General features: G+C 37.5%; 1 protein-coding gene across 3 annotated transcripts in view; it reads right to left on the minus strand.

Annotated features, from left to right (window-relative positions):
* Positions 1–12,882, minus strand: part of UNC80 (unc-80 homolog, NALCN channel complex subunit) — a gene marked incomplete at both ends in the record, with an annotated part of 220,226 nt that overhangs the window by 152,992 nt on the left and 54,352 nt on the right. For all 3 annotated transcript variants that reach the window (XM_080689607.1, XM_080689608.1, XM_080689606.1), the window contains 2 exons: positions 1,565–1,737; positions 6,507–6,603. In XM_080689607.1, the coding sequence (XP_080545733.1) occupies positions 1,565–1,737; positions 6,507–6,603 (270 nt within the window). The remainder of the gene's footprint in view (positions 1–1,564; positions 1,738–6,506; positions 6,604–12,882) is intronic.

The raw sequence follows: 12,882 nt of genomic DNA on the forward strand, positions 1-12,882 counted from the left end.
CATAGCACACATCAATACATAATGAACATTTTTAAATAAAAAAAGATATTTGCAAAGGCCAATATCCAACAATGGGAAACTGACTGGAAGTCTCACATAATAAGTCATCATTTTGGGTGGTTATAATGATTATAAGGGATATTTTTATTTCAGACTTAAGCAAAGCTGCACACCTCACAAAATGTCCTGAGAGCAAAAGTGGCAAATATCCCAAGAAATTTTATTCTATGGTTTGGGAGACTTTCCAGGGTAAGATATGGGTGATCAGCAGTCATTTTTGGTGTGCCATAATACGTGGAAAAGGGAGTTTTTACAGGCAAGCTTAAAGTTTTTTGCAATAACAAAAATTCATTTTAGTTTTTTATTTTTATTTTTGTGGTACTGAGAATGGAACCCAGAGGCATTGTACCTCTGGGATACATCCCAGCCTTGTTTTATTTTTTGTTTGGAAATAGGGTCTCAGGTTGATGAAAGTGTCACTACTTGCGGAGGCTGTCCTTGAACCTGAGGTCTTTCTGTCTCAGCTTCCCAAATATTGGGATTGCAGGCATGTGCCACCATGTCCAGTGAAACCATTTTAATTTTTTTTTAAATGAAAATAAAACGTTTTTATTTCTTCATGTTCACTTGGTATTTTGTAGCTAGTTATACTGTGTAAGAAGAACTTATAAATGAGGCAGTAAATAAAGGAAATTGAGAGGCTGAGTTTGAAATTCACATGTAGGCCTGGTTTACCTGACCAAAATACCTTTATATTTTCTAATGCTTCATATTTGCATAACACTACACAATGTTCAAAGCACTTCTGTGCAATTCACTGCTTCATATTTTCTCTCCAACTGATAGATAGTAGAACCAAGCCTCAGGGAGGAACAATGCATAGCAAATGTAAGATAAATAATATTATAATAATAACCTACTTTATTGAGTACTTACTGTATTTCAGGAACTATGTTGAGAGCTTTCTATCTACTATCTCATTGGGTCCTCACATCAGCCTTAGGAGGTAGGTACAGGAGCACTACTATTACTTCCCCTCTCATTTTACTAATGTTCAACTGATGTGTGTCAGAGAATTTTAACCCAGATACTCACTCCCTCACTCCCAATCCCTGATCTGTGTGCGTGTGTGTGTGTGTGTGTGTGTGTGTGTGTGTGTGTATTACTGGGGATTGAATCCTGGAGGTATTCTACCTCTGAGCTACACCCCCAGCACTATTTTTATTGTGAAACAAGGTGTCACTAAATTGCTGAGGCTGGCCAAGAACCTGTGATCCACCTGTCTCAGTCTCCTAAGTACTGGGATTACAGTCATGTGCCATGCCTACCCTTTACATACTTTTGAATTGTTATTCATTCTATTTCCTAGAATATTTTTAGGTTATTTCCTCCCCCTTTTTTTTCTTTTCTCACCTCATCATATTTCTTTTCTCTTTTACCATTAATTCTGAGAAAAAAAACAATACCACAACCTCATAATTAGGTTTAGGATTAGGGATGTATGCTTATTTCTATTAATAGTATTAATTGTAATGGAAGAAGGAAACTTCTTTCAACAACTTACCAGATCCAAGGCGGCTGCCAGGATGGATGCGTCAGGTATTGTCCCTGGCTCACAGCAGTTTAACAGAAATTGGAAGCGTTTCATGCCTTGACGGATTGCTCCAAGATTCACCACATTTTTGCTTTTTCCACCATCTTGGTTGGGAGAAAGATGGTCGTCGAAACTGTGGCAACCTATAGAGGTTGTGCCATTGTGGATGAATATAAGAGAGGGTGAAAGGGATCACAGATTAAAAAGCAATTTCAAGCTGGAATTACCCCAAATCCCAGTACTTGGAAGTCTAAGACAGGAGGATCATAGGTTTGAGACTAGCCTCAGTAACTTAATGAGATTCTAAGCAACCTAGTGAGACCTGTTTCAAAAAAATTTTTTTAAAGATCTTGGAGTATAGATCAGAGGTAGAATGCTCTTGGGTTTATGTGGGTGGTGACCCAGGCCAGTAGAGTGTGGCTAGAGAAGGTGGATCCCTGGGAGTGTGGCCTTAGGTATTATATATGCTTCCTCTTCCCCTTGGTTTCTCTCTCTTGATTCTGGCCTCCATGGTGTGAGGAGCACAGCCCCTGTACTCTCCCTCTTTCTGCCTCCTCTCACCACACCCTGAGATCTTTGGTCCCTGGCCTCACATAGACTGAACCTGAAACCGAAAGATAATAAATCTTTAAGTTACATGGTCAATATTTTATATTATAGCTGTAAGAATGTTGACTGGAACAGGTTAATGAGGGTAAATCCCCATTTAACCTCCCCTCCCCACACACAACACAGGAGCATCAAAGATATATGAGCATGTTTTCTGTAGTGTTAGCCTGAAAACTCTCCCTCTTTCTCCCTCCTCTTCATCTCTAAAATGCTTGATTGGAACTAATCCTGACTTTGAGGAATCTGTGACACATGCTATATAAAAATGAAGGGTTTACCTAACTACTCAAATGTAGGACCTGATCACTTTGCTTCCTGGTTCCTCTGATATTGATAAGCATTCTTGGTATATTTAAAATGATTATTTCTGGTATTGGGCAACTCTAATTCTGCTTTTCTGGAAAATATAGTCACTGTGCAATTTCATATCTGTTAGAATAAAGTGATATCAAGGATAGCATTATCGGAAAAGCAAAAAACATGTAATGCAAAGAATCGCTGGCTCTTGGAGTTGTAAAGGACATTAGAGGCTGGTCATTTAACTTCAGTATTCCCAGTTAGAGCTGTGCATCAGAACTACCTGAGAAGTTCCTAAATGTCATTCAGAACTTGAGAATCAGACTTTTCTAGAGGGGAGGTATTATAGATATAGAATTTTCCCTAAAGAGTTCATTTATTAATATTCAGTGCTGATATAGTTAAGCCATGAGAGTTGTAATCTCAATAATGGACAAATTCATCATAATGAATTTATCTGTCTGGGTGGTGGCCTGGGCTGGTAGGGTGTAACTGGAAATGGCAGATCCCTGGGGCTACGGCCTTGGGAATTATATACTGTTCCTCCTCTCCTTACTCCTTCTTGTTTCCAGCCTCCATGATATGAGAGCAAAGCCTTGTGTCCTCCCCCTCTCCCATTCCTACTACATGCCCTGAGATCTGTGGTCCCCAGACTCGCATGGACTGAACCCCAAAATATCCAAGAAAAACCATGAAAAAAATCAATCTTCCTTCCTCTAGGTTACATGGTCAGATCTTTGTATTACAGCAGTAAAAATGCTAAGACAGGAGGTGTAAGAATTCCTACTTGCACAGCCTTCCAGGGGATTCTGCACCATGGGCAGAGGCTTGGGAAGCTCTGATCCTTCTTTCTCTTATTTCTCTATAGTGAAGCTTCTTATGAAAGATAATCAGTCTGGAACTTATTAAAATGCAGAATATCAGGTCCTATTTTAGGATATTTAGAATATCAGATTATATTATATATATATATATATATATATATATATATATATATATATATATATTCAGTACAGGGGATGGAACCCAAGGGCATTTTACTTCTGAGGTACACCCCCAGCCCTATTTTTGTTTTGTTCTGTTTTGTTTTTAGTTTTTGAGACAGGGTCTCATTTAGTTGCGAAGGGCCTCCTTAAGTAGCTGAGGCTGTCCACGAACCGAGATCCTCTGGTCTCTGCCTCCCAAATGCTGGGATTACAAGTGTGCACCACCGGGCTGGCTATGTATATATTTTTTAACAAATATGCCACATGATTTTGATGCAGAAAGTCTAAGGATCACACATCCAGAAATAATAATACAAAAAATTGATTTTTATTTATTGAATCCCCAGTGACTTAAAAAAACACACAAGATTCCTAAACATTACATGATTTTTCTGTGTCTTTTAGTATTTTTATTTCTGCTTTTGTTTCTTCTTTTGAGACAAGGTTTTACCATGTTGCCCAAACTGGTTTCAGATTCCTTAACTCAAGTGATTCTCTTATTTCAGCCTCCTCTCAGGACTGGGCTTAAGGGCTTTGCACTTAATATGAGATCATAATGTTGAGTTTAGTTTTGAATCAGGGCTACACCCATTCTCATGATTCTGAAGTGTATCCTTGGGGTGAGACTCACTGGTGCATAATTTGGTATAATCTGGGGTGTCACTGTTCATGTGGGATGTTACCCACTCCTGTGGCATGGTACATACCCAGAGCACACTCTTTAGCTCCACCCTTTATTTTCAAAAACCACAACAAAAATAACTTTACCATACTAGTGTTTCTGAACTTTAGATATACCATTTGAAATACCAAGAGTGGAAGTAGTAATAACATGACTGAGGCCCTGGTCAAAAAGAAGATTCGTGTGTGTGTGTGTGTGTGTGTGTGTGTGTGTGTGTGTGTGCAGTAATGTGCATTGAACCCAGGTGCATTCTTCCTCCAAGTTACACCCCCAGCTCTTTTATTATTTGTTTTACAATCAGGATTTCATTAAGTTACTTAGCGCCTTGCTACTTTGCTGAGGCTGTCCTCCATTCTGAAATCTTCCTGTCTCAGCTTCCCAAGTATTGGGATTACAGGCGTGTGTTATCATATTTGGCTATAGAAAGATTCTTGGGAGATTTTGTTTGTATGTTTGTTTTTTGAATTGCTAGTAATGGAACCCAGGGCCACATGCCTGCTAGGCAAGTGCTCTACCACTGAGATACACCCTCAGCCTAGGAAGATTGTGGAAACCACAGATCAGTTAGCTTGATGTCTACCCTGGGCCACTTCTGTAAGAGATAATTAAATTGATAAGAACATTGTTAAAAAACAGAAATAGCAGGGCGTGGTGATGCTTGTGACAGGAGGATAGCGCAGGTTTGAAGCCAGCCACGCGTGCTGGCTTAGGAGACCCTGTTTCCAAATAAAAAATGTAAAAATAGGTCTGGGAGTGTAGCCCAGGGGTAGAAGGGCTTCCAGGAACCCCAGTACCACCAAAAAAAAAAAAAAAAGACAGAAATAATCATAGAAACCACGGTAACTTCATAAAGAATATGTCATTTTGAAACGTTACACAACTTTTGATAGCTACAAAGATTTCAGTTAAATACTCTTTTGTAAGGTTTGATGATGTTTTTGTAATGACATGGGGAAGTACTCACTGATTACTAGCAAATTAAGTGTATAATTAGCTGAAAATCTGCTCATAAATTGTTAATCAACCAAAGTCAATGAGAAATATCCTAGGAATAATTACTTTGTATGTTCTCATTTGATAATAATATGAGCAACGTAGATGAAAATAAGGAACCGTGTGTGCCTCTGAAGATGAAACCTTATAGCACAATATTCAGAAGAAAAAGACTGAGGAGCCAAGTTGGTTTAGATTCTGCCTTTTAATTTCCTTCCTGGCAAATTAACTACCTCATAAGTCGATGAAATAATAAAATTTAACTATTTAAAAAATGAAGGCCTAATAATGGCTATATAAAAGAATATCATGATATCCATTTATCTGCAGCAGAGCTGGCAAGAGTCAATAAATATAAACTATGTGAGAAGAAAATAAATAATGGAATTTAAAATTGTGTGCCTGTACTTGCTATGTCCCTGGAGCTTAATAGTTATAGTATCTACTACACTGGTTAATTTCAAATATGGTGTCTTGTTCTACATTTTACAAAGCACATAATCTAACTAATATACACAGAGAGGGAAAAAAAGAAATCAGGATGGTCATGGACTTAAGAGATACTTCTGTGAAAGAAAAACAAACAAACAAACAAACAAAAAACAAAGACGTTTAACCAATTGAGATCAAAAGAGGCAACAGAAAACGGATAATAGACACAAGTTTTTTACCCCAATATGATGTTTGAATATAATGCACCAATAAAAAAATTTAAAAGAAAACAGATAATAGGTGGAAATATCATTGCATGAGTATGTAAGGTAAGTGTATGTGGGCATGTGTGTGTCTGTGTGACTGTGTGTGTTGTTACAGATGTCATAACTAGGACGCATGAATCAAGTCTAAGGATAAGTATATTTTTAGAATGTAAGAAACGATTTCTAACAATTAAGGCTTTCCAGCTCTAGAACAAGTTGCTTGTAAAGTTATAAACTCCCCCTCAGTGGAAGTGTGCCGAGGGTGGCTAGCCACCTGTCAGGCATGGAATGAGCAGGATTTCCAGGGATAGAGGTGGGTGGCTAAAAGGTTCTGTAACTGTCAGATTTTCGTAAGAAGGAGAGAGCTGCAGAAGAAGCTGTAGCATATTCTTTGCCCACTAGGTAGTGAGGCCCAAAATAAAGCTTCCATAAATGTCCTTTTAACCAGATGATAATAAAGAAACTATACCTAGTAGCAAAAGACAGGTATGAAAAACAAATGAATGGAAAGTGAATGGAAATAGTAAATAACCATTAAAATTTTTCATATCATTTCAGAAATTGAAGAAAGAAAAGAAAATGGACCATGTAGTCTAAGCAGCGTTTGGTTGTGTGTGGTGAAAGATCTTAGACTGTGTGACATTTACCCAGACGCTTAAAGAAAGTCTCCTCCTCTTCTCTTCCGTTTTCCATTCCACTCCCTGGCCCACTTTCAGAAAGTTTTACAGCACTGGTGAATTTGACCTAAGAAGCAAAGGAAAGGAATTGGATGACTAAATTTGGATTTCAAAGGAAAATCTTTGAGCTGAGCTAGGTGTGATGGAACACATCTGTAATATCAGTACTTGGGAGGCTGAGATAGGAGGATCACAGGTTTGAGGCCAGCCTTAGCAACTCTGTGAGATCCTGTTTCAAAACTAATTAACTAACTAAAAGCTGGAGGTGTAGCTCAGAGATAGCATGCCCCTTGGTTCAATCCCCAATACCCCCTCTTACCCTCCTCAAAATAAAAGGAAAGGAAAAGAAAAATTTGGGGGTTCAAGTAACACGTGATTTGAAAAACACAGGTTGTTTAAAATATGATGATTAACCTGATTCTCCTGTCTTCAACATCTGACTCATTTAGCCATTGCAGTTCTTTCTTTTTTTTATTTTTTTTTATTTTTTTTTTATTTTTTTTTTATATAACACTTTTTTTATTGAACATAAATAGTATACATTTACACTATATTTGGTGCCCTCCCCCCCGCCCACATTTCCCCCCCACACACACCAATGGTTGTCCAGGTTAACCATGTCTTATTCATAATTTTACACATGTTCAAGTGTAGACCCTTATTAATCGAGACCGGCCTTCCTCCTCTCCTATCTTACCATCCAAACTTAGCTAGTATTTCCCCTTCAATATCTGGAGTCCCTCTGGTATTCTTTGTGTTTCCTAGTTTGGGCATATTAGAGGAAACATATGTATCTTCTTCTTCTGTGCTTGGCTGATCTCACTTAACATAATGTTCTCCAGGGCTTTCCATCTTCTTTCAAATGATATAATTTTGTTCTTCTTTATGGCTGAATAGAATTCCATTGTGTGTATTTCCCATAGTTTTGCTATCCATTCATCTGTTGATGGTGATCTGGGTTGGTTCCATATTTTGGCTATTACAAATTGTGCTGCTATGAACATAGGTATGCATATGTTGCTGTAGTTCTCTGAATTCAACTCCTTTGGAAAGATACCCAGGAGTGGTATAGCTGGATCATATGGTGGATCTATTCCCACCTTTCTTAGGAATCTCCACACAGATCTCCATAGTGGTTGAACTAGTTTGCATTCCCACCAACAGTGTAAAAGAGTTCCTCTTTCCCCACATCCTCGCCAGCATTTGTTGTTATTTGATTTCTTTATGCTTGCTACTCTGACTGGGGTTAGATGGAATCTCAGTGTAGTTTTGATTTGCATCTCCCTGATGGCCAGTGATGAAGAACATCTTTTCATGTATCTATTAGCCCTTTGTATCTCTTCTTTTGTGAAGTGTCTATTTAGTTCATTTGCCCATTTCTTGATTGGGTTGTTTGTTTTGCTAGTGTAGAGTCTTTTGAGCTCTTTGTATACTCTGGATATTAGCCCCCTATCAGAATGGTGGCTGGTAAAGATCCTTTCCCATTCTGTAGGCTTCCTCTTTAGGTTATTGATAGTTTCCTTTGATGAGAAGAAACTTTTTAGTTTGATGTTATCCCACTTGTTTATTCTTGCTTTAATTTCCTGAGCTTTGGAGGTTTTGTTGAGAAAGTTACTGCCTGTGCCAATATGTTGTAGTGTTGAACCTATGCTTTCCTCTACTAGCTTCACAGTCTCAGGTCTAATTTCTAAGTCTTTGATCCATCTTGAGTTGATTCCTGTGTTTGGTGAGATATAGGGGTTTAGATTCATCTTTTTACAAATGGTTAGCCAGTTCTCCCAGCACCACTTGTTGAAAAGGCTGTCTTTTCTCCAGCGTATGTGTTTGGCCCCTTTGTCAAAGATTAATTGACTAAAGATGTGTGGGTTTGTTTCTGTATCTTCTATTCTAATCCACTGGTCAGTATATCTGTTTTTGTGCCAGTACCATGCTGTTTTTACTACTATTGCTCTATAGTATAGTTTGAAGTCTGGGATTGTAATGCCTCCTGCGTGTTTCTTGTTATTGAGAATTGCTTTGGCTATTCTAGGTCTTTTCTTTCTCCATATGAAATTCATGATTGATTTTTCTAGGTCTCTGAAGAATGTCACTGGTATTTTAATGGGAATTGCATTGAACCTATAGATCAGTTTTGGCAGAATGGCCATTTTGATGATATTTATTCTGCCTATCCATGAGCACGGGAGATCTTTCCATCTTCCAAGGTCTTCTTCAATTTCTTTCTTTAATGTTTTATAGTTTTTGTTGTAGAGGTCTTTTACATCTTGGGTTAGGTTTATTCCTAGGTATTTTATTGGTTTTGAGGTTATAGTGAATGGAATTGTTGTTTTTATTTCTTTCATTGTGGATTCGTTGTTGGCATAAAGAAAAGCCACTGATTTCTTTAGGTTGATTTTGTAACCTGCGACTTTGCTGAATTTGTCAATCAGCTCCAGAAGTCTTTTGGTTGAGTTCTTTGGGTCTTCCAGATAAAGGATCATGTCATCTGCGAATAAGGATAATTTTAATTCCTCTCTTCCTATGTGAATTCCTTTGATTTCCTTCTCTTGTCTGATTGCTGCAGCAAGAGTCTCAAGGACTATATTGAAAAGGAGTGGTGATAGTGGGCATCCTTGTCTTGTTCCTGACTGTAGCGGAAATTCTTGCAGTTTTTCCCCATTCAATATAATGTTGGCTTTGGGTTTGCAGTATATTGCCTTAATGATGTTGAAGTACTTTCCTTCTATCCCAATTTTTTGCAGTGTTTTTAACATAAATGGGTGTTGGATTTTGTCGAATGCTTTTTCAGCATCTATTGCTATGATGATGTGGTTTTTGTTCTTGGTTCTATTTATGTGGTGAATAACATGTATTGATTTGCGTATGTTGAACCAGCCTTGTTTTTCTGGGATGAAACCGACTTGGTCATGATGTATTATTTTCTTGATATAGTTTTGAATGCGTATATCTAGTATTTTGTTTAGAATTTTTGCATCTATGTTCATTAAGGATATTGGTCTGTAGTTTTCCTTTCTTGAGGTATCTTTATTTGGTTTGGGGATTAATGTGATACTGGCCTCATAGAAGGAATTTGGAAGAGTTCCATCTCTTTCAATTTCCCGGAACATGTTATGCAGTATTGGTATTAGTTGTTCACTGAAGGTTTTGTAGAATTCAGCTGGGAACCCATCTGGGCCTGGGCTTTTCTTTGGTGGAAGAATTTTTATTGCCATTTCTATTTCTTTGGTTGTTATTGGTTGGTTTAGGCTTGCTATGTCCTCTTGGCTAAGTGTAGGAAGGTTAACTGTGCTTAGAAATCTATCAATTTCTTCCAGGTTTTCAAGTCTATTGGAGTATAAATTTTTAAAGTAGTTTCTGATAATATTTTGAATTTCTTCACTATCTGTGGTGATATCTCCTTTTTCATTTCTAATTTTGATAATTTGAGTTGATTCTCTTTTTCTTTTGGTTAGGTTGGCCAGGGGTTTATCAATTCTATTAATCTTTTCAAAGAACCAACTTTTTGTTTTATTGATTCTCTGAATTGTTTTTTTGTTCTCTATTTCATTTATTTCTGCTCTAATTTTGATGATTTCTTGCCTTCTGCTGGCTTTGGGAATAGACTGTTGCAGAATTTCTAGATCCTTGAGCTGTGTCATTAGGTTCTTTACTTGGTGGTTCTCCGTCCTTTTTATGTGGGCACTCAATGCAATAAACTTTCCTCTTAGTACTGCCTTCATGGTGTCCCATAGGTTTTGGTAGGTTGTGTCTCTGTTTTCGTTTGTTTCCATAAATTTCTTTATTTCTTCCCTAATTTCTGCTCTTACCCATTCGTCATTCAATAGTGTATCATTCATTCTCCATGAATTTGAATACTTTCTTTCGAGTTTCCTGTTGTTGATTTCTACTTTTATTCCGTTGTGGTCTGAAAAGATGCAAGGAATTATATTACATTTTTTGAATTTGCTGGTATTTTCTTTGTGTCCCAGGATGTGATCAATTTTGGAGAAGGTTCCATGGGCTGCTGAGAAGAAAGTGTATTCTGTAGTTCCTGGTTGAAATACTCTGAAAATGTCTATTAGGTCCATTTGTTTTATGGTTTCCCTTAGTTCTAAAACGTCTTTACTCATCTTTTGCCTTGAAGATCGATCCAGTGGTGTGAGAGGCGTATTAAAGTCTCCCAGAATTATTGTATTTGGGTCTACTTGGGATCTTATGTCCAGAAGGGTTTGTTTTACAAATGTGGTTGCACCCATATTTGGGGCATAAATATTTACTATCATTATATCTTCTTGGTATAGTGTTCCTTTTAGTAAAAGGAGGTGCCCTGATTTGTCTCTTTTGATGTGTTTTAGTTTAAAGTCTGTTTTGTCGGATATTAGGGTTGCTACCCCTGCTCTTTTTTGGTCACTGGTGGCATGGTATATCTTTTTCCATCCTTTCACCTTCAGCCTGTGAATGTCTTTGGCTGTGAGGTGTGTTTCTTGCAGACAGCATATATTTGGATTATGTTTCCTAATCCACATTGCCAATCTATGTCTTTTGATTGGTGAGTTAAGTCCTTTGACATTAAGAGATATTATTGATATATGATTTTTGTTTTCTGCCATTTTGTGTTCTGTCTACTCTTGGGTGGTGTGATCTTTCTTCTTTACTTAAGTGGCCCACTTATTAACTTCCTTTCTTCTCTGATTCTGAAGTCTGCTTCTTTTTTCTTCCTTATGGTTTATTTCTTTAAGAATTTTCTCTAGTGTTGGCTTTGAATTCATGAATTTTTTGAGATTCTGTTTATCGTGAAAGACTTTGGATTCACCATTGATCTTGAATAGTAGTTTTGCTGGGTAGATGATCCTTGGTTGGAAGTTATTTTCTTCCAGGGTCTGAATCACGTCATACCAGTCTCTCCTAGCATTCAAGACCTGGGTTGTATAGTCTGGGGTGATTCTTATTGTTTTGCCTCTATATGTCACCCGTCCTTTTGTTCTCGCTGCTTTTAAGATTCCTTCCTTGGCCTCTATATTGGTCATTTTGGTTATTATGTGGCGTGGAGTGGTCTTTCTTTGGTCCTGTCTCAGTGGAGTTCTGTATGCCTCCTGGACTTGAAGATCGAAGTCTCTTTCCAAATTTGGAAAATTCTCTGAGATTATTTCCTTGAAGATATTACAGATGCCCTTGGTCTGTACCTCTATCCCTTCCTCAATGCCTATTATCCGTAGATTAGGGCGCTTCATATTATCCCATAATTGCTGGATGTTTAGGTTTTGTTGCTGTAAAGATTTCTGTATATCGCTGACTGTGTTTTCGGTTTGGGATGTACTGTCTTCTAATATTGATATTCTGTTTTCCATTTCATCTAATCTTCCAGAGTTTCTTTCAATTGCTGTCTTCATTTCACTTATTGCCTCTTTCATTTCATTCCAGACCTCTTTCTGATTCTTTTTTAGTGTTTCTAATTCACCTTTAACCTCCTCTATACTTGTTTTGAATCCTTTCATCATATTGAACAACAAGATTCTGAACTCCCCTTCTTGCATTTCTAGTAGGTCAGTATTCGTGATTTCTGCTGTCTCTTCGTAATTCCTGGTTCTCATATTTGTAGCGTTCTCTGTCCTGTTTTTCTGGTTTCTACCCATCGTTCTTGAGTATTATGCTTAGTCAAATCTTAATATTAGGAGTTGGGGTATCGGCTAGTCAGCAGAGCCTTTCCAGTGTTGAGGGTGGGTGATGTGGGAGGAGCTGGGGTGATTAGTAAAGGAGTCAGATTAGGTAGAGGATATGTTTAGGTTGAGAAAGACTTTGAGTATCGTAAGGTGAAATCTTGCTAGGAATGAGAGAGAGTTAACTACTAGGACTCTTGTCGTTCGTGGAGTAATTATGAATGTAAGAGATACTTAGAGTATTAGACCAGGAGGTATATTATGTGGAAAAGTTTTGGGGGGGAAAAGTATGTAGGGTTAGTGTGGGAAGGTTTGTAAATAGGGGTGATGGAAGGAGCAGACAGACACAAAAAAAGAATAGAAAAAAAAAATCCACACAAGATACCAAGACTATTATGTAATCCTAGAAATAGGGAGGAAGACCAATCAAAGGAAGAGAATGAAAATAAAGGAAGGAAAGAGGAAGAAAGAGGACAAAAGAACAAGAATAAAATAAAAGGAGCTAGCAGCTGTGTGAAATAAAAAAATAAGGCAAACTATCCAATATATATATATAAAAACAACATGTGAAAGTAAGAGAAGTATGGGTTGAAAGAAAAAAAAATAACACAGCAATAACCATACCAAAACAAAAGCACTGTAAAAGCAATATAAAACAAAACATCCACATTAAAAGTAAAATAAACAGTCCTCCTTATTTACGCATATGG

Source organism: Muscardinus avellanarius (assembly GCF_963383645.1).
Source record: "Muscardinus avellanarius genome assembly, chromosome: 2".
Lineage (NCBI taxonomy): Eukaryota > Metazoa > Chordata > Mammalia > Rodentia > Gliridae > Muscardinus > Muscardinus avellanarius.